Source organism: Pelophylax lessonae, assembly GCF_965119305.1.
Source record: "Pelophylax lessonae genome assembly, chromosome: 7".
In the NCBI taxonomy this organism is placed as follows: Eukaryota; Metazoa; Chordata; class Amphibia; order Anura; family Ranidae; genus Pelophylax; species Pelophylax lessonae.
Genome location: NC_138774.1, coordinates 187,818,337 through 187,838,833, shown reverse-complemented (window position 1 = coordinate 187,838,833; position 20,497 = coordinate 187,818,337). Strand labels below are relative to the sequence as shown.

Here is a 20,497-nt window from a genome sequence, read left to right as displayed (position 1 = left end):
CTGCGTTGCGGGAACGCTGCAAATATGCAGCCTGTTCCCGCATCCGCACATCTGGCAGTTCACTCTGCCATATGCGATAAGCAGGGGGTGTCAATTAAATGTTAATGACACCCCCAGTTTGATCGCATATCGCAGTGCGATCTGACAGTTAGCACAGGATCGGAACGCACAAGTTTGAACCACTGTGCGATCCGATTCTGAGGTGGCTCAAAAAATGCCTCCTGTGCGTGTTTGCTGCGGATGCGCTGCGAATTCAGCCATACAAAGTGTATGGCTGAATTCGCATCCGCACAGGAGATCGCATGTAATGAAGGAGCAGTGCGCTCCAAATTAAATGCGATCAGCGCATCCGCAGAAGTGTGAACTGGCACTTAAGGTGAATGAAATGTAATTTAGTAACACTTGAGTAAAATAAAAAGTAAACAGTGTGATGATTGTAACAATGTTTCGCACCACCCCTACTCAAAACATACCCGTGGGCACACAAGAATGGGGCCCTAAATTGACCAGTACTTTAGATAGTGAATAGCTTTCTGAAAAAGTAACCTTGTTTGTAGTGGACATTTCCTTTTATTGTTGGTATTTGAAGTGGTTTTAGAAAAATGCATATTAGTCATTTCACTGGCAAAAGGCTTGTCGGCTTAACCTTTTGCTCAGGCTTTCACATTAAGTAAACATGGCTTTTTGTCTGCATAAAGATTTGTTCTTTTGGTAACCTGTAATTAAGCAGACCCATCATTAAAGTCTTAGTACAGCCAGCTGGGTTTCCGGCACAGTGACCGGCCTCTTGCCTGCCCGCTCGCCTGACTGTAGGATCTGTTTCTGAACTGACTGCAAAATTGAAGATGGAGAGTGAAAAATTAAATGTCTGCATTCAGTCTATCAAGCTGCTTCAGTCTCCATTCACACTGGTATGACTTGTCAGGCGACTTGGTCAGCCTGACAAGTCGTACACCGTCGCTCCCATAGTGTAGTACAGGAGCCGTTCTAATAGAAGCGACACAAGTCGCTCCGACTTAGAAAGTGTCCTGTACTACTTCGGGGCGACTTGCATAGACATTCATGCTATGAAGTCAGTGCAAGTTGTGCCGAAGTCACGCTGCACGCGACTTCACAGGTCGCCCCCGAAGTCGGAGCAACCTAATGTGAACGGAGGCTTGTAGTGTTTTAACCACTTGCCGACTGCCTAACGCCGATCTACGTCGGCAGTCAGCCCCTCACAGGCAAAGTGACGTAGGGCTACGTCACTAGCTTGTGAGGGTCTAGGGAGCGAGCGCGCGCTCCCGCGTGGTCACAGACCCCCCCCCGGCGCGTGTGACCAGCGGACCCGATGTCCGCCGGTCACTCGGCGGGGCAGAGGGAGAATGTCAGGCAGCTTGTGTAAACAAGCTGCCTGTCATTCTCCTCGCTGTAAAGACACTGATCAAACGGATCTAGTATGTAGATCCGTTGATCAGTGTCCTTACAGCTCAAGCCACAGCCAATCACAGTAGAAAGCAGGCCCCTAGGGATACACACAGCCCCTCCCTCCCAAATAAAGTTAACCCCTTCACAACCAGTGTATTTTTACAGTAACAGTGCATATGTATAGCACTGATTACTGTAGAAATGTCACTGGTAACCCCAAAAGTGTCACAAATGTCAGTCAAGGGTCCGATCTGTCTGCCCCAATGTCGCAGTACCGCAAAAAAAATCGCAGATCGCCGCCATTGCGCGTTAAAAAAAAAAAACAAAAATGACAAAAATCTTTCCCTTTGTTAGTAAACGCGATAACTTTTGCGCAAACCAATCAAAATACGCTTTTTGCGATTTTTTTTTTTTTTTTTTTTTTTTTTTACCAAACATATGTAGCATAAAACAAATTGGCCGAAAATTTTAAAAAATTTTGATTTTTACTTTTTTTTTTGGGGGGGAATTTCATATAAAAAAAATGTGAAAAATATTGGTATTTTTGCAAAATTGACGCTCTTTTTTTGTTTATAGCGCGTGATCAAAAAATCGCACAGGTGATCAAATACCACCAAAAGAAAGCTCTGTTTGTGGGAAAAAAAGGACGTCAAATTTGTTTAGGTACAGCGTCGCACGACCGCGCAATTGTCCGTTAAAGTCACGCAGTGCCGAATCGCAAAATACCCCCTGGTCAGGAAGGGGGTAAAATCTTCCGGGGCTTAAGTGGTTAAAAATTTATTATTTTTGTCAACAAGAATGGTTTCGCCAGCTGCGTGTTTTCATTGATGAAAACAAAATAAAATGAGAATTTAGTCGATTTGTTGAAAACTATGATGAAAATCGACTCCAATTTTCATTTAGTCGACTAAAATCTCCAGTACATTTTAGTCAACTAAAAACGAATGGGTTAAGGTAAAGGAGAACTCCACTTTCGTGGGGAAAAAAATAGCAAAGAAAAAGCAGTATAGTGTATACAATTGCGACACAAATCACATTGTAATTGAATATTATTAAAAATGACCTTTCCTTTTCAATCTGCAGCTGTTGTAATTTTCTGAAAATGCAATGCAATATGGCCACCTGGAGCTGTTCTGTACACAGAATGTGTACTGACCACACCCCAGAAACATAATTTCCTGCTTGTGTGATTGGCTCACCAATTTTCCTGGAAGTCTGCTTAAGATAAAAGTCAGATTTTTGGCTTCCCCTGCAAACAAAAATCTCATTTTTGGTAAGATACTCCCAATAGGAACACATCTAAAGGGATGCAGGCTCAGCAGACTTCCTCATTAGTAATCTGCAGCTTCCACAGCTGTGAGATAGTTATGAAACCACTCCCATTAGACCCACTCAGCACAGAGGAACAAACAGGGATTTCTTCAGTAACATCTTGTTGTTATTGGTATTAAACACTTGCCAAAAATACGGCAGCAGGTTCCCACTAATCACTGGGCCTGTACGGAGGCCCCACCCCCATTCGCCAAAAGGGAAGCTGATGCACAGGGCCGGCGGCTGCAATTACCGCTGGGCACCCGTGATCACTCCCTGTGGGGAGAGAACGGCAGTCTGCTGATGTAAACACAGGAGTCCGTTCTCTCTGGAATCATCACAGGGCTCCTATGTTTCTCCTATTTAGAAACATTGGTCCCCATGTTGATTCTACAAGCCCATCCACCTCACAGTTGGAAACCACCCGCTAGACTCACATTTAACCCTTTGATCACCCCTGGTGCTAACCCCTTCCCTGCCAGTGTCATTAGTCATTCCGGTCCAGAAGTGGTTAAGGTTTGGACATGCACTACAGCCGTTGTGAGATATACTGTCTTTATAAATGTTTCATAAACAAAAATTATTGCTTTTTGACAAATAGAAATGCAACTTTAGAATGTAAAAGAAAAAACACCTGTAAAATCTGTTGTCTGCAAGTGGGGAAGGGGAAGTAAATGGGAATGAGGGAGTGTACAGGGCATGGTGCATTATACTTCGGGGATGGGGAAGTAAATGGGGGTGAGGGTGTGCACAGAGCAGGAAACTGGTTTGGGGTAGCTGTTATTTTACACAATGCGAAGCACTGCTACCTTGCCGAGAGGGAAAACCCACCACATGACATCCAGGCAGACATGAATCCGACAGAAGAGTTCCTCTTCTGTGGTTTGTAGGACATTGTTCCAGAGCTCCCGGGCAGCAGGCAGACTGTGTCTCTCAGCCAATAGAGCTTGTCAGGGGGTGATCTCCAGACGGAGATCAGAGAAAAGCAGAAGTTCAGGTGGGTACTGGAGATTTTTAGGTTACTTAGAGTCCTTTCACACGAATGATCAGATCCGCCTGTCAGTTTTTTAGGCGGATCTGATCGGATGCTCCATGCATCCCTATGGGGCAGCGAATGTCAGCGAAGACATGTCCGCTGACACCCGCTGCTATCCGATCAGATCCTGTCCGTGCGGATCGGATGAGAACGGACAGGCGGTCCGTTCTCATCCAATTTCCCCCATAGAGGACAGCGGAATCTAACACCTTCCTCTCCGGACCCAGAGCGGAGACAGAGCTGCCGTCCGCCTGCTCAGCGGGAATCGGCGGATCGATCCCCGCTGAGCAGAACGGAGTCCGCCAGACAGTGTGAAAGGACTCTAAAATATGACTAAAAATAAATCTAAATTTGAAGTCAAAATGAACAGTGTTTTGAAAGGGGGAAAAATGTGTTCTCACTAAGTGTTTGCCATAAGGTGTCTTACAGAGACCGATGGGAGTAAATTGTAGTACATGATAATGAGCACTACTGTGTACTTTACTGCATAAAAATGCAGACCTTTTCTTCACTTGCCGACCGCCTAACCGTGAAAATATGTCATAATTTTGACGTTTAATACAGGGGTTATGGCTGCAGCTAGATGCCATAACCCTGGTATTATTTTTTCCCAAACAAAAACAAGAAGGATAAACCACCTATCTCCTGTGCTCAGAAAAGCCTACTCCTTGATTGCTCTGTCCACGGGACTTAAAAAATGGTGTCTTGGATGGCTAGGATCCTGCTGCCTAAAAGGACTGGGGCAGTCCAACAATACTGCAAACAAGAAACACAAAGAAAGGCGCATCGACCTAGTGCATTATCCTCAATATGGGCTTTATTGTTAAAACATAAAAATGGCTACTCGCAAGCAAAGTTATAAATCAATCACATCGGACTCAAAATCTTGAGTATCGAGAGTAGTCCATACGAATGTCCCTTGTCCTATTAGGATGACGGCTGACACGTTTCAAGGCATACGCCTCTTCCTCAGAGCCACTATTATTTTTTCCCTCAGGAGCCGTTCCTTCTCATTGAAGTGGTCTGATTCGCGGTGGTTTTTTGGGCTTACCTGGCTGATCGGGAAGCCCAAAAACAGATCCGGCGCTGGCGACGGCTGGGCACAGAGATGAGTGAAGGAAAGATGACCTCCACTTATCTCTATGCACTAGAAGCCCGGAAGACCACTCCTCTGCTTCCAACCCCATGTAATCAAGGCCAAGCAAAAGATCAATATTTTATTTATTTTTTCTTTTGCTTTTACGATTCTGTAGACATCTTGGCATCCTGTGATTCTTTTTGCGCGATTTTACTGCTATTCGTCAGGTGTCAATCTCTGCAAAATCACGCTGCATTTGGGGTGCCATTGGAAGTGACGGGCGTCCCGCGATTTGCCTTGACCTAGGATGCCAAAATGTGAATTGAGCCTAAAGGCCCGTACACATGATAAGAGAATCTGTAGGGAAAATTCGTCCGACAACCGATCTGCCGAATTTCGGATTGTTAGTATGGTGCTTTCGACAGCCAACTCCGACTTTTCGGCTGACAAAAATCCTGATGTGCAGGCTATAAAATTTTTGTCGTCCGTAATACAACGTCCGATTTTTGTCTCATTAGTACAGATTTCAATGGAAAAAAATCTTAAGAGCTAGACTAGGCATGCTCAGAGACGAAAGAACGCATACAAAGCAATTCAACACATGACATCACTTCTGAAGTAGAATTCTGTCGTACGGGAAAATTCGTATGAAAATAACCTCTTCACTTTCCACATCAGACTAGCATGCCAGAAAAAAGGGACGACAGATAATCTGATCGTGTGTAAGGGCCTTAAGAGTAGAGGAGAGATTAGGGGCCTTTTAGACCCCAGATCCCTCCATAAAGAGGATCTGTCATACTGTATTGTTATCGCAAGGAATGTTTTTCTTACAATAGTAATAAAAATGACTTTTATTTTTTTTTTCAAAGGTACAATGAAAAAATGTTATAACCTAAATCATTTTTTTAACCCCCCCCCCCCAATCCTTCTCCCTGTGCTCGTGTTCACATCACATATGTAAGGTATCGCCGCAAATGAATTCTAGCGTTAGACCTCTGTAACTCTAAACTGGCAACCTGTAGACATTTTTAAAGCGTTATGTCGCCATTCCATGAGCATAACATGTAAGGTATCAGTTTACTTGGCGTGACATCTTTTATATTTTACAAAAAATTGGGGTATACTATTTTTTTTTTTTTTTCTTTTTTAAAGTGTATTTTTCCCACAAAATTGCTTTTGAAGAACCACTGCGCAAAAAGTGTGTGACAGACATAAAAAAATTGCAATTGTTGATTTATTCTCTAGAGCCTTTGCTTAAAAAAAAAAAAATGATAAAATGTTTAGGGGTTCTAAGCCATATTCTAGCAAAAAATGCAGATTTTTACATATATGAGAAAAATGTCAGAAAACGTCCTGGTCCTTAATGTTTTGTTACCCTAAAAAAGAAAAAAAATCCTGTTTCCTTAAAGTATGTTATACAACACAGTGCTTGTGCTGTGTAATTTGGCCCATTCTGTCGTTTAAAAAACATGGCTGATCCTGTCAGTTTCTACCCTCCTCCCTGTACACTGACCACGGTGTATCATGGCTGCTGAGCCCTGACACTGTGTTCAGTGTACATGCCTCTGTCATCGGCAGCTCTCTGTGACCCTCCCTTCCGGCCTTTCTGGTCCCGTTTTAGAGCCCGTCCTCTCCCCTCCTGCTGCTTTAAAAACTTTTATTGTCTATAATCCTCTGTTCTCTGATTACTAATGTCTCTGTCTTGGTGTTTTTAAAAAAAATGCTGCCTTTACTGTATTTCAGAGCGGCTCTCAGGGATCACTTGACCAGCCGACTGTCTCTCTCCTCCTCCCGCCCTGCCTGACATCAGCAAGGGAATCTAGGCCCGCCCCCTGCATCTGTCAGATGGGGAGAGGAGAGAGCTGGCCGGTCAGTTGCTTGTCGGGGGCCGCTCTGAAATACGGGAAAGGCAGCATTTTTTTTTTAATAAAACACCAAGACAGGAACATTAGTAATCGGGGAACACTGAGGATTATGTAAAGTAGTTAAAGTGAGTTAACAACCACTTTGTGGTTAACGTAAGTCTGTGCTTTGCCCAGCAACTGGTTCACTTTAAAGTGATTGTAAAGTCTTTTTTTTTTTTTTTGGGTTAAAAAAAAATGTCCGCCTTGCCTGCTCTGTGAAGTGGTTTTTCACAGAGCAGCCCTGATCCTCCTCTTCTTGGGTCCCTCTTCTGTGCTCCTGGTCCCCTCCCTCTGGTTGCGTGTCCCCACAGCTTGCTGTAGGGCCACCGAATTGAGCCATGGCTCCCTGTGTCCATACAGAAACGGAGCTGCAACCCGGCACCGCCCCCCTATTTCTCCTCGGTAACAAACTGAATGACTGACTTTGACAACAGCATGAGCCAATGACGTCGCGCTGCTGCCTCAGCCAATGAGGGGAATCTGGGGCAGCTAAGACACTCCTGGAACATTGCTGGATCTAGATGGACCTCAGGTAAGTATTAGAGGGGCTAAGGGGGACTGCTGCTCACAAAAGGCTTTTTAACTTAAATGCATTGGCATAAAAAATCTTCTGCCTTTACAATCACTTTAAGGCCTTGTTCACACAGAGCAATTACAAGTATGTCCTGTGCAAGGTCTTGTTTTACTGGCTTAGGAATGTACAGGTGTTGTGCGCTTCCTCATACCGGCAGTCCATTCACTGTATATTAGTCCTCCCAGGGCTTGAAAAATTTGCTTGAAATCTAGGAGCCAGCTAAAAAAGTTAGGAGCCAGTTTTTTTTTTTTTTGTTTGCGCATGCCGATTGGCTGGCTTCTATCGGGACCGGCTGCCATACACATGGGCCGAATGGCGGCCAGTTATAAAAATAAACCGGCTGATGTTACCCGGCATTCGGCCTGTGTGTACTTGGCTCAATGGTGGGATGGACAGTGGCTCACTAGGGAAGGACAGTGCAGCAAGTTGGAGGCGATAGGAGATCCAGTAACTCATGCCACCTTAGGCCCCTTTCACACGAGTACCTCCGCTAAGGGATTTCTCTGCTAATCCCCGCTGAGCAGGTGGATGACAGGTCCTGTCCGCTATGCAGAGCGAACACTAACGCAGTCCCGCTCTCCTCTATGGGGCAGTCGGATGGAAATGGACTGCCTGTCTATTTCAATACGATGCCATCTTATTCGATCTGTCGGACAAATTGAAAGTAGGACCACCGTCCGTCTGTTTTTGCCGACAGGATTGGATGGCGGCGGACATCCGCCGCTCCCTAGAGGAGACTAGAGGGTCTGATCAGGTTCGCCTGAAAAACGGACAGGCGGACCTGATCAGTCAGCCCATGTGAAAGGGGCCTTCGACTGTGTGGCATGACATTGAGAATAAATTTTAAAAAAGTTTCCATCTCAGCGCTGCCAGTGACTGCTTGTTGTAGCTCCTGCTTCTCCCTACAGCAGGCCGCAAATCTGCGGACTCAATTACCGGCTGGCGCGGCATCTTAGTCCGCGCACCTGCAAGTGGGGCCTGCAGTGTAGCCCAGAAGGCTAATTCTGGTCGCCAATTCGACCTGGCGCCTGGTTTGTGGAGCCCTGAGTCCTCCTTGGAAGTGCTCCATAAGACCAACTATAATACAAGAGGCAGCAGCATGTCAGAAGTCTCCTCTGCCTTAGACTTTTTTAAAAAGATCTGCTTTAACATAATTTTTAAAAAGTTGATGGGTGTTGTTTTACTCAGACTTCCATCAATATGCATTCGCTACTTTATGGGCCTGTTTGCACAGCATGGGACAGCTGGCGCACACTAAACCACAGTAGTTTAGTGTGGCAACTGTCCGTTCCAGCTGCAGAGAGCTGGCGGTAGGGGCTGCTTTTTTTTTTTAAACTTTATTTGAAGTGCACAAAAGTGACACTACTTTAATGTCAATGTATAGCTGTGTGGTGTGTTACGACGCTGTACAGTGACATGCCATCCTGTCCAGTGTGCTGCGATAAAATGCAGCATGTGTGCAGCTCACTGCCCCACACCTCCAGGGTGCTTTTCAGTGTGAACAATTGTTTACTATGTGTCTTAGCAGGAACCTTCTTGCTACAAGTGCTGTAAAACCTAGGTCACCGCACTGTGTGTGAACAGGGCCTAAGTCACATATGAAAATGACATAACGTGTATAGGTGTCCACATTTTTAGCCTTATGTAGAAGTTTAGGTTTGTGAGGTTACACAAGCTTATTATATGCCCACACACTGCGAACTCCCAGTCCATAAATTTTCTCCGCGGAAAAAAAAATGCCGTAAAAGCCATGTTTTTGCATGCAGGTTTATGCGTGTTCGCGCGTTTGGTGTTAATGCATTCTTTTGGCCATAATATTAGTTTGTTCTAGCCATTAGAATGTATTATGGCTGGCATTTGTGTGTGTTTTTTATTTTATTTATTTATTTTTTTTACGCCTAAAGGATCTTCAGAATGTGCAGTTGATGGGTTTGTTTTTTTTTTTTTTCTGCCTCTAAACTCCTGTAAATGCCTATGTGTGCATACACATGGGTTAACATTGAATATGTTTAGAGGCAAAAAATAAAAATGTTAAATGCCTGTAAAACACGGCATGTTTGAGCTCAAGTATGCGCAAGGCCAGAGGATACTGCCTGCTGGTATTGTCTTTGGTCTACCTTAGACTAATATCTCCTTTTAAAGACCAGCAGTGAAGACTTTACATACAAATTTGTGCATATTGTCTGTGATTCTCTGGCGTGAATTGCCTATTATTTTCAAGTGTCCTGCTGCTTTAAATTCTTGCATGCTAACTGATTCCAACATGAGATATTGTGGGGGGGTGGTGTCATTTTTTAGCCGTCATGGCAGAGGGTGCACACACATCCCAGATGGTGCGCTTTGACCCAGAAGTGCAATAAGCAACAGGCTAGCATTGTCAGTCTGCATTAATGTTTCAGACCAGTGCTGGCAGCCGCTATCAGGGTCCCCTGCAGTTAGAAGTGGATGAGGAAGTATGTACACTGGCAGTGAAAGGGCTCAGCCCCCTCCTCTTCTCAAGCCAAACTGTTTTTATTCTCTGAGCAATACATGACTTTGTGTGCTGCAGCATAGTCAGTTAAATCCTTTGTCTGCACTTCAATGGCTGCCCATCTGTCCTCAGACACCTTCAGTCCTCAGCTGTCAGCCTGTCTGTTTTAACCGACATCCTTCCTCAGCTGCTGTCAGTCCGTGTATTCATAAGGAAGTAAAGCTGTATTGTTATGTTTTGGGGAAAGTGGCAGTTTTTGGTCAGCTCCAGTCTAAAGGATGGATCTCCTAAATGACCATCAAGGCTTTCATTGACAAAACTACCAAATGAAGGTCAGTGCAAGGGGTTCGAAGATTTGTCGGATTTTTCATAGATTTTCAAATTTGGCTTGCTGAATTGTGCCATTTCCTGTGTTTTCCAAATATACAGAGAACCTGTCACAATGTTTTTCAGGTTCTTTTTAAAATTACCCTAGCCACAGACATATTTTCTTTCACTGACGGAAACAGCTCCATATCTTTTTGACTCTTGGGTTTATGCTGCCCCCTACAGGAGTAGGACACTAGGCAGAAAAAAGTTTGACTACGCCTATAGAGCAGTCCCAGGGGGTATACTCCTACTTTTTGCTATAGCTCGTCAGTTTTTTTTTTTTTTTTTACATAGTCAGGAGTAAGGACCTAGTTCCTGCTGGGATCTCTGGTCCTAGCATTCTTTCCCTTTTTAAACCGAAATGTTTTCTTTTATTTTTTGTTCCTGTGATAACTACAATCAACTGCCGGACTGGGCGACGGACTGGATATCCTAGATCCTTACAGTCTTCCCAGTCTGGCCACCGAGCACGACCCAACCTTAGCTCTGTGTTGGGTTGGCCGCTACATAGCTCCGCTGGTCCAGGGGCTGGCCAACGAGCTAAAGGCCTTGCGAGGATGCATAGCCCTGGTCACGACCTGAGTCGCAATGTGCCTCTGGCCCCCATGCCATGATGGTGCAGTGGTCTGCCTACACCAGTGCCTGCCTGGTCCTAAGGCTTGGTGAGTAGTGTCCTCCCTCCCCTCTGGTGGTTTCTCGGGGTGGACGTGGGCCACTCCCTGGGTCAGTCGGACCCCTATGTGCCTTTCCCTTCCATTCTACGTAGGATGCCGGAGTTGGCTGCACGGTCTTATCATTCATCTTACCTGGTGGTTCACAGAGACAAATTGGTGCTTCGTCCCTGTCAGTTGTTCCTGCCTAAGGCCATCTCTGGTTTCCATTTAAATGAAGACCTTGTATTGCCTTCCTTGTATTGTGTCCTAAGCATCATAAAGAGATTGCCATACATTTTTTGGATGTGGTTCGGGCAATCAGGGTGTACCTGAGTCGTTTTGAAAATCTGATTCTCTGTTTGTCCTTAAGAATGGACCCCGTAAGGGGCTGACTAAGTCTGCTGCGACCATTTCCAGATGTATCAGGCAGACAGTGGTGCCAGGCCTATTCCATCAAGGGTCAGAATCCTCCTTTCCCCGTCAAAGCGCATTCTACGAGGGTGCTTACTGCCTCTGGGGCCTTCTGTCTTCAGGTGTCGGTTGTGCAGTTTTGCAAGGCGACTACCTGGTCATTGGTGCACACTTTCACAAAATTCTATAAGGTGGATGTGTTGGCATCTGCGGATGCTTCTTTTGGTCGCAAGGTTTTGGAGGCCGCTGTTGGAGAGGATTATACCTCTTTTGATGGTGTATTTTATTTTTTTTTCAGGTGAGCTTCAGTTGTTACCTGGTTGGTTATGTTTAGCCTTTGGGAAGTTTGATCCTTGCTGTATTCTTCCCACCCCTTATATTGACACTGGTTTGGGACGTCCCAAGAGTCAATAAGATATGGAGCTGTGTCCGTCAGTGAAGAAAGAGAGAACTTGATTTTTGTCTTACCGTAAAATCCTTTTTGCTGATTATCACTGATGAACACAGCACCCGCACTCTGGTGAGTTGGGTTTTACGTTCTTCTGACACTGCTACTCCTGTAGGGGGCAGCATGAACCCGAAAGTTAAGAAGATATGGAGCTGTGTGTGTTGGTGAACATCAGAGAAAAGGATTTTACGGTAAGACAAAAATCCAGTTTTTATGTCCATGCATGCTAGATAATGTGTTGTTTATTACTTCTTACTTCCCCTCCAATGCCTTTTTTCTTTCTTAGCCATATATGTTCAGTCATTATCCAGGGTCAAAATCTATTTTTTTGACTGAGATGCTGGCTCAGATGACACAATTATGTAAATGTGCTTATGCTGTTGTTGGCAGTGTTCACAAAAGTCTGACACAGACCAGCATCTGCCACTGCCTTTGCCCTTGATATTGCCAGTGTTCATTTTGTCGACGAAAATATTTTCGTTGACTAAATGAACACTCTTTTAGTCTACTAAAATGCGACTAAAGCAATGCAGATGACTAAAATACATCTAAAACTAAAATGGCAGTTTAGTCAAAAGACTGACTAAAACTAATTTGAGGTCAACAATAACACTGGATATTGCTTTTAAAGTGATACTACACACACATCACTTTATGTATAAAAGTACCTTTTATCGTAGCCTGTAGACAGCTTTCTTGTGACCGAGTGCTTCCCCAGCCCATCTGCAGGAGGACTTTCTTGTCGAATGTTCATTAAAAAAAAAAAACAGCCTTCAGAATATAGAGTAGAAATACATAATTATTACCAAATATATGTTGTAAATCATCATACAAATATGTATTTGAACTCAAATCTTTATTATTTCCTTGCTAAAACACATGGCGGGTTATCTAGGGGAAGGGGACTGGCAATCACAGCCTGTTTCACGTCCCTCCAGCTTGTATCTATTGTTTGTATGTGCTTAGTATTACATGGAGGTGATGCCTCCATCAATCAACATGTAATATCCCACCCCCATTGTGTTTAGTAGGCATGGAGGAGGAGGGAGGTAGTGAGCTGTCATTTATTTGTAGTGTATACGCCCACATATAGTCATGTGGGCTGCGTAAATAAGAAAAAGGAGGAAATAAACAACTTAGAAGGAAACTAAAACAGAAGCATGCTCAGTTTGTGGCAATGGCTGGTCTAAACAATCTCAGGCTGTGGCGGGGACACAGACAAGGAGGGAGGGACAGTGAATAGCAGCATCAACTGTTGTGTTTTTTTTTTTTTTTTTTTGCAGAATACATAAAATTAATCCCATAGTGACTTGGTATGAACAGCATGTATTGACAGTTGTTTTTTTTTTTTATGTGGGTTTAACAACACTTTAAGGCAGTGGTTTTCAACTAACAAGCCATATTTTACGTATTACCTTGGGGAGATGTAGACTAAAATTCTGCAATCAATGAGCTGCAATGATATCACCTGTGATGTATTTCAGTTATCTTGCAAACCTGGCCTGTTAGTGGTTCCTGAGGACAGGAGTTGAGACCCACTGCTTAAAGGTTACAATGTACAGTACAGTGAGAAGTAGGTGAGAGCAAACTAAGAAAAGCCTTTCCCCTGCCTGGAGCAGACCAAATACATTGTCTTAGTTACTAAGTTATTAAACAAAGTTATTGAAAGTTTCTATTTGTAATTTTGTTTTAATGCTTTAGCGTTGGACCATTAAAGAGCTCCAGGGTCCTTCAAAAAAAAATTAAGTCAGCAGCTACAAATACTGTAGCTGCTGACTTGTAATATTAGGACACTTACCTGTCCTGTCCTGGAATCCAGCAGTGCCTTTACCCCAACCGATTTTTCAATCGGCTCTCAGGTGCTGCCGCTGCCGTTTCATTTAACGGGAACCAGCAGTGAAGCCTTGCAGCTTCACAGCCGGCGCCCTACTGCACTGCACTTTGTGAATGGCCTGGCAGCAGGGGAAGGAAGAGGGGGGGGCGAACTTCTGGGTGACTTCACCGCGGCAAAGTCATCCGGAAGTCAAAACCAGGTACCCGCTTCCCCTCAAAGATGCAAAATGTGTCAGCGGGGGGGTGTTGGAAGCAAACAAGCAGAGCTTCACCTTTTGGATGGGAGCGCTGCTTAAGGTCTCATGAAGTCAGTCTGCCAGTATCCTCTACGTTGGCAAAGACAATGGGACCAATGCCTTCTGTAAGCCTGCATTTAATTTGATAAAATGTACCTTCATATCTTTCAGAGAAGATAGTTTGATTGGTGGTGATCTTCTGTAGTTACTAAACAGACTCCTCTGTTACCCAGTCATGGGGCCAGTTTGCTGCTGTGGTCCAGTTTCAGTTCAGAGACATATGGAGGCATTAACTGTACCTGCTCAGCGACATCCAGCCTGAATATCACTACAGATTTGCTTAAGCCTTGTGGCTGCTTGATACAATGTTACAGCTACTAAAGTGACATGCGCAGGATATCTGCAAAGCTTTTACATAATGAAACCGAAGATGTGTTGTATAATAAAAAATAGCTTGCCATATGTGTATTATCTTATTAAACTCCCAATTTTTTTCTTTCTTTCCAGACTGGCATCAATCCATAAAAATTGGTGTGTTAAACTGTGCCGATGAGGACAATACAGCCATGTGCAAGGACTATGGTGTCCAATTCTATCCAACATTCCGGGTAAGTGCTGTAGTGATGGCAAAACCAATATATGTCTATTCCTAAAGATCTTATTTATGGGCCAGCAAATTGAAATCACCTTTACAGTTATACTAAAGAAGAACTCCAAATGTATCTCCATTCTCTTGAAACTCTTGTTAAATATCAATGGTAAATTATTCTCACCAAATGAGTGCAATAAATCAAATAATATACACCAAGTTGTGCAAAATTGATAGATGTAAAAATATGTGAAAAATCAGTAAATCATATAAAATTAATCTAGCTGTGCAAAATTCAAATATAAACAAACTCAAAATAATGAACACACACTGTGAACAGAACATTAAAGTCCCATAATCATTATGTTCACAGTGTGTGTTCGTTATTTTGAGTTTGTTTATATGTGAATTTTGCACAGCTAGATTATTAATTTTATATGATTTACTGATTTTTTCACATATTTTTACATCTATCAATAATTTTGCACAACTTGGTGTATATTTGATTTATTGCACTAATTTGGGGAGTTTAAGTTGCAGCTGTTCTAAGAAGATTGTCACACATTAGCACTTTACTAATTTTATAAGCGCGAGAGACCAACACTATAAATGGTAAATTATTAATGGTTTACAGAAAAAAGAAGCGATTAAAAGGTTTAGGGATGGAAACACCTTTCTGTGTGTTAAACATGGCAAATTTGTATGAATTAGATGAGATTGCATAGGAGATATAGAAGACCAGTTCATGTACTTTAGCCATTTTGTTTCCTGTACTATCTTTTTGTATATATAAATTGCACCAATCTAAACAGGTTCCCTTGCAAAGAATGGGCTGCAACATGTGTCCAAAGTCGCATGACAAGTCGCACAAGTGTAAATGGGCCCTTACTGTTTTCAAGAGTAAAACCATTCCTAAGGCTCGGTTCACACTACTGCAACCTGAAAGTGCCTCTTGAGTACTACCTTGATACGACTTAATGTGACTATGAAGCGAGAGAAGGGCTACACCACAGGGAATGCCAGTGTAATCCTCCTGTAATGTTGGATCCAAATCCCATCATTCTAGATGAGGATCCTACTTGTAGGTGACTTACATTTAAGTGAATGGGCACAAGTCAGGTAGAATTCACCTTAAAGTAATACAGGATCCTTTTCTAAAGTCATAGCCACTTCAGTAGTGCTAAATAAAACAGATCTCATTGACGGGGTATTTCACATGTCATGCGACTTGGGGTCTTACAAGTCAGATCCCAAGTCCTGGCAGTGTGAACCAAACCTAACAACTGACTCCCAACACTTTACTTTCTGTGAAAATCTTATCATGCATGAAGATGGTTCTACTTTTTCTCATGCCACTTCTGTGTCCCTAAACCTGGCACAATTCCTATAGGGGTCTTGATCTTAGTGCACACTCACTCAGTTTTAGCGTCTAAGCCTGTCTTTCCCCATCCCGCTGTTGTATTATAAAGATGCCACAGTGGCTAGGAAAGAAACCTATTTGCACTTGTTCAATGGCTATACATCTCACTACATTTGTGAAGTTTGCATACATTGTACAGAGCCTGTGTACACATGAGGTATTTGCGAATTCCTATATTAAATGTTTCTATATTCAGTAATGAGTTTAAAGGAGGAAAGAGATTTAAGAGAAGACAGTTAAATATAAATTGGTGAACTAAAACCATTTCTGTAAAATTTTACACGCCGAGTAGGTTTAACTTAATATTCTTCTGTTTTAGTTTTTTAGTGCATTTACAAAGGAGTTTACACAAGGTGAAAACTACAAAGGTAATTATTGTGTTGTAGAGCAAAATATATGTAATATATTCAAAGGAGGGCCCCGCTGTGGAGGGCCACCTCCCTGAAATGAGTTTTTCCAGGTTGGGATGTCTTATTTGGGATTGATTTACTAAAACTGGAGAGTGCAAAATCTGGTGCAGCTGTGCATGGTAACTTCAGCTTGTTTAAGCTTTGACAATAAAACCTAGAAGCTTATTGATTTCTATGCATAGTTGCATCAGATTTTGCCTTCTCCAGCTTTAGTAAATATCCCCCAATGAGTTTGTGTTACATATATATATATAATGTACTTGTACATGTAAGCTGAATCCCCACCCATAATGTTTGGGTAGGCAGCTGTGAATTGAATCCGAGGGTTCCGAGTTCTTACGTTTTTAAAATCATTCAGTGGCTGATCTACTGATTTATCCATTGATTTATTTATTTATTTTTTTAACCTTGCCTTTGTTGATATACTCACAGACCTGGAGCCATTATAGTGATCTGATGTCATTGGTTGCCTTTGTTCTGAGTCAAAAAGCATTTAAGCCCAGGTCAGTCCACATCTAGTATTTTCAGGAGGTCAACAATTGTAACCCCCCATGTTTCTCCCAAATTTTTTATAGAACAGTAATGGTAAATCCCTAGGGGTAGGGTGACCACATTAGCTGATTTAGTAATGCCAGTGGAAGCTGGGCATTCAGGTGGGGGAATCTCCACACTATGGTTTCCGAAAGATATAAGACAACATGTAGTTCGAACTTTCCTGCAGAAACGAAATTAGTTTTGCCTAAATGTAACTTTAATTTTCCTGTACTGAACGTTGCAGGCATGTTGATAATTGCAAAAACAACAAGCAGAGAACAATCGGCACCAAATGCTTGATTTGAATTTCTGCTATGTGTTTCAGTGCTGTGATATACTACCATTTCTGATTTTGCAGACTCTGATAGAAAAGTTCAGACCGTTCGCCATGGAATTATAGATTATCTGCAGGCTTCCCCTCCAGAACACCAGCCTCCTGCTTTCCCTTCCCTGGAGCCAATTAGGTAAGAAATGCAGTATCCAGCACCTAGGATTGGTTTTCTCTACAACTCTGCACGTCATTGGTTAGAGCAAGCCTCGATCCTCCATCACTGATTAAAAGTACTGGAAATTTAACAGCGCCAGTCAGTCCATATTCAAATGAAGTTACTGCTTCAGGTGATCTTTAGGTTCTAAGACCATCTTCATTATTTAAAAGGGTTTCCAGACCTAACTCTGCTTCTCCAAATGACTGCAGCCTCTGTAGTCTTCATTCTGTTGTATACAATTCACCCTCTTGCCATGAGAAACTGTCCAAAATTCAGAATAAGGGGGGGGGGGGGGGGTCATGACTGCTTACATGGCTAAGCAATTTGTGCTCTCAGAACACTAGATGAAAAAGAACCTGGTAATATTAGGCAATGGGGTAGACTAGTGTGCTATAGCTATGTCTGGATGAAAATCGGAGGCTCTTTACCTGTTCATCATTCAGTTTTCAATTTTGTTGTTAGTCATTTGGTAAAAGTTAGGAAACAGTCATGGTTGAAAGCTGAGTCCACCACATAGACATGAAATCACTTTGTTGCCAAAATTGAGTCAAATGCTTTTCCACTGAGATTTGTCACCAGTGAGTTTGTTGTAAGGGCCTTTAAAGTCAGGTGTAGTCTTCACAAAAACTATATTCATAGACTCCGTATGCTGATTAATATTACATTTATATGTCTTACTTTTTTCTTGTAAATTGCGACCTGACTTTCCAACTTCATATCAAATGTAGTGTTTGGCAGCACACTCAGTTCAACTATATAGTTTTTGTAGAAACTGCAGTTGGGCTTTAATGATCCTATACTAGACCTCACAGAGCTGCAATAATTTAAGTATCTGAAATAAAAAGCATCACTTGCCCCATAGCAGCCTATCAGGTTTTAAGTGATTGTAAAGAAAACATTTTTAATCATCCTCTTCTCAGGTCCCCCGCAGGCGCTCTGGGTCCCCCCCCCCCTTGCAAAGTGCCCCCATAGCAGGCAGCCTGCTGTGGGGGCAGTCGTGCGTGCTTGCTCCCGACCTGGCTCTATTTGCCCATAAGACAGAGAGCGTGGTTCAGTCCTGCCCCCACTCCCTTCTCCCTGCCTGTGATTGAAGGCAGCAGAAACCAATGGCTCCTGCTGCTGCATCTTAGCCAATCGGGGGGGTAGAGACCTGGGAGAGCCTCGGGTCTTGTGCACATCCCTGGATCATTATTGGACTTGGGTAAGTATTAGGGGGGCTGAGGGGGGAGCTTCTCAGAATGCATCAAGGTAAAAAAACCTTAAGCCTTTACAAGCACTTTAAATAACAACTGGCAGTTATAAATTGGAGGGGAGAGCTGGGTTGTCGTCCATGTTGGTTTCTGGGAAAAAAAATGCTCTTCTGCCTCACAATGGCTCTGCGTTATCCTTATCTTTTTATGTTTTACAGCTCAAAGGACATCAGCTCTCTTATTGGCAAAAAGGAACCCCATTACACCACGTTAATTTTTGAGAGCGAGAACTCCTATATTGGACGGGAGGTGTGTGTTTTCGTTTTTATAAATATGTATTTTAAATTATTTGTTAATTTTGTATGATGATCTCCGGAGCAACAATGCCAATAACCCAAAATAATTACAGTTGTTCTATATTTTTAGCCTTTTTTGCTGTCAAAAGCATATCTCCTGGCTCTTAGGTTGAACTGATTGGCTTCTGACCCTGTGTAATTATCTCCACTGTTGAGAAGATATTGGCATTATTTAATTTTTTTTTTGCCCTGAGGTATTGGCACATTGGGTTTAGTTCCCACCACACATAAGGTGGGATAGCGCAGTTACACACCTACTAATTTAAAATTACCTTCTGGTTATTTTTGACTTGCAGCTTCCCTAAATATACATTATATATACCAGAGGCGCGAGTGAAATCACTTACACATTATGTACTAAAAATGTGTGTTCTGTGCTGACAATGATCGTTCCCCCTCTTCCAGGTAATATTGGACTTGATGCAGTATGAAAACATTTTGGTGCACAGAGCGTTAAGTTCAGATAAGGCTCTGTTAGAGACGCTTGGTATTGTCTCCGTCCCATCGTGTTACCTGATCTACCCCAACGGTACTCACGGATTAATTAACATGTAAGTAACTAAGTGTCTGTAAGAGATACAAGGCGCTTTCCTTTCCTCTAAATGGATGATGCTGTGTGTTTTCACAGTACTCGGTTTAATGTTACTCGGCCGTAACATAGTAACTGCTGATCATTTCCCCTCCAGAATGGCTCTAGTGTCTCACTTTTCTTCATTTGTTTGTGTTTTATGCATTTTGTTTTCAAGAATGGGAAATTTTATTCAAACGTGCAACAGAATGTTTCGTTCTCGTTCTTTGAGGGACACAGGAAATCGGATACTCAGGTTTTGCTGCCTACAGGAGGAACTGACACTGGCAAACAGAAAAAATTGTAAGCTAACTTTCAGCATAACCCGTCCTGTATCCAGTATGCACCAGTTACAGTATTTGCTAGTTTCCTAGGAGGGTGGATGTCTTTTACCCAGCTCTGCTGCAAAAAGTCTAACCAATGCTTGCCTTTTTTTCTTTTTCGTTTCAATATTTGTGGATACTACTTCCATTCAGGTGTTGTACCTTTTAACCTCTCCTGGGCTGCAGGTGATCCCTGGTCCTTCTAGTGAGCTGCCCTGTAGTAGTTCTATTTTTTTATTTATTTTTTGTTCTTGCTGCGTGCCCATCCCTTAGGTAGACTGCTTTTGCTTACTGCATTTGAATTCCTGTGTCCCTTAACAGACAAGAAGGAAAGCAAGAACATCTGCCCCTCTTTTTTTGTTCAGGCCCTTAGTGCTGCTTTATCAAAGGACTGAGGCATGCAGTGTGGAGGAGGGGTTGTACTAGGGACTTCATACATCAAAGGTATAGCGGTAAATATATTTGAGACCACTGTGCAAAAATAAACAAAATAAGAAAAATAAAAAGCTTATAACTAATCAAAGTGACAAAGTGCTAATAGGATAGTGCAAATTATTATCATAAAATGCTAACAATCACTTTACAAAAAATCTTTAAAGTGCCTCCGGTATAACAAAGGTGACAGCGTGCAAGAAAGTTATAAAACAATTCTTATAAAGTGCAGTGAGATGTTCAGGGTATATCAATCCGTTCAGGAATTAAAAATCACTCTGTGCAACATATGCTGGAATAAGTGCTTGGCAGGTGCTTCAAAAGTGCTAGTGCTTCGACTCACCTTATGCTTAGACTCGTTTGTAACCACTGGGTCCAAGTAAGCAGTTCCCCTGAGGGGTATTAGTCTTTTCTCAACAGGTGGTGTTCCTTTGGGCTCACTTAGTAGGGCACTGTT

General features: G+C 42.7%; 1 protein-coding gene across 1 annotated transcript in view; it reads left to right on the top strand.

The window, feature by feature from the left end:
* QSOX2 (quiescin sulfhydryl oxidase 2) overlaps positions 1–20,497 on the top strand; it is a 134,911-nt gene that overhangs the window by 22,710 nt on the left and 91,704 nt on the right. Inside the window, exons 2-6 of the mRNA XM_082263784.1 lie at positions 14,238–14,338; positions 16,059–16,107; positions 17,042–17,147; positions 18,580–18,670; positions 19,123–19,268. Of these exons, the coding sequence (XP_082119910.1) occupies positions 14,238–14,338; positions 16,059–16,107; positions 17,042–17,147; positions 18,580–18,670; positions 19,123–19,268 (493 nt within the window). The remainder of the gene's footprint in view (positions 1–14,237; positions 14,339–16,058; positions 16,108–17,041; positions 17,148–18,579; positions 18,671–19,122; positions 19,269–20,497) is intronic.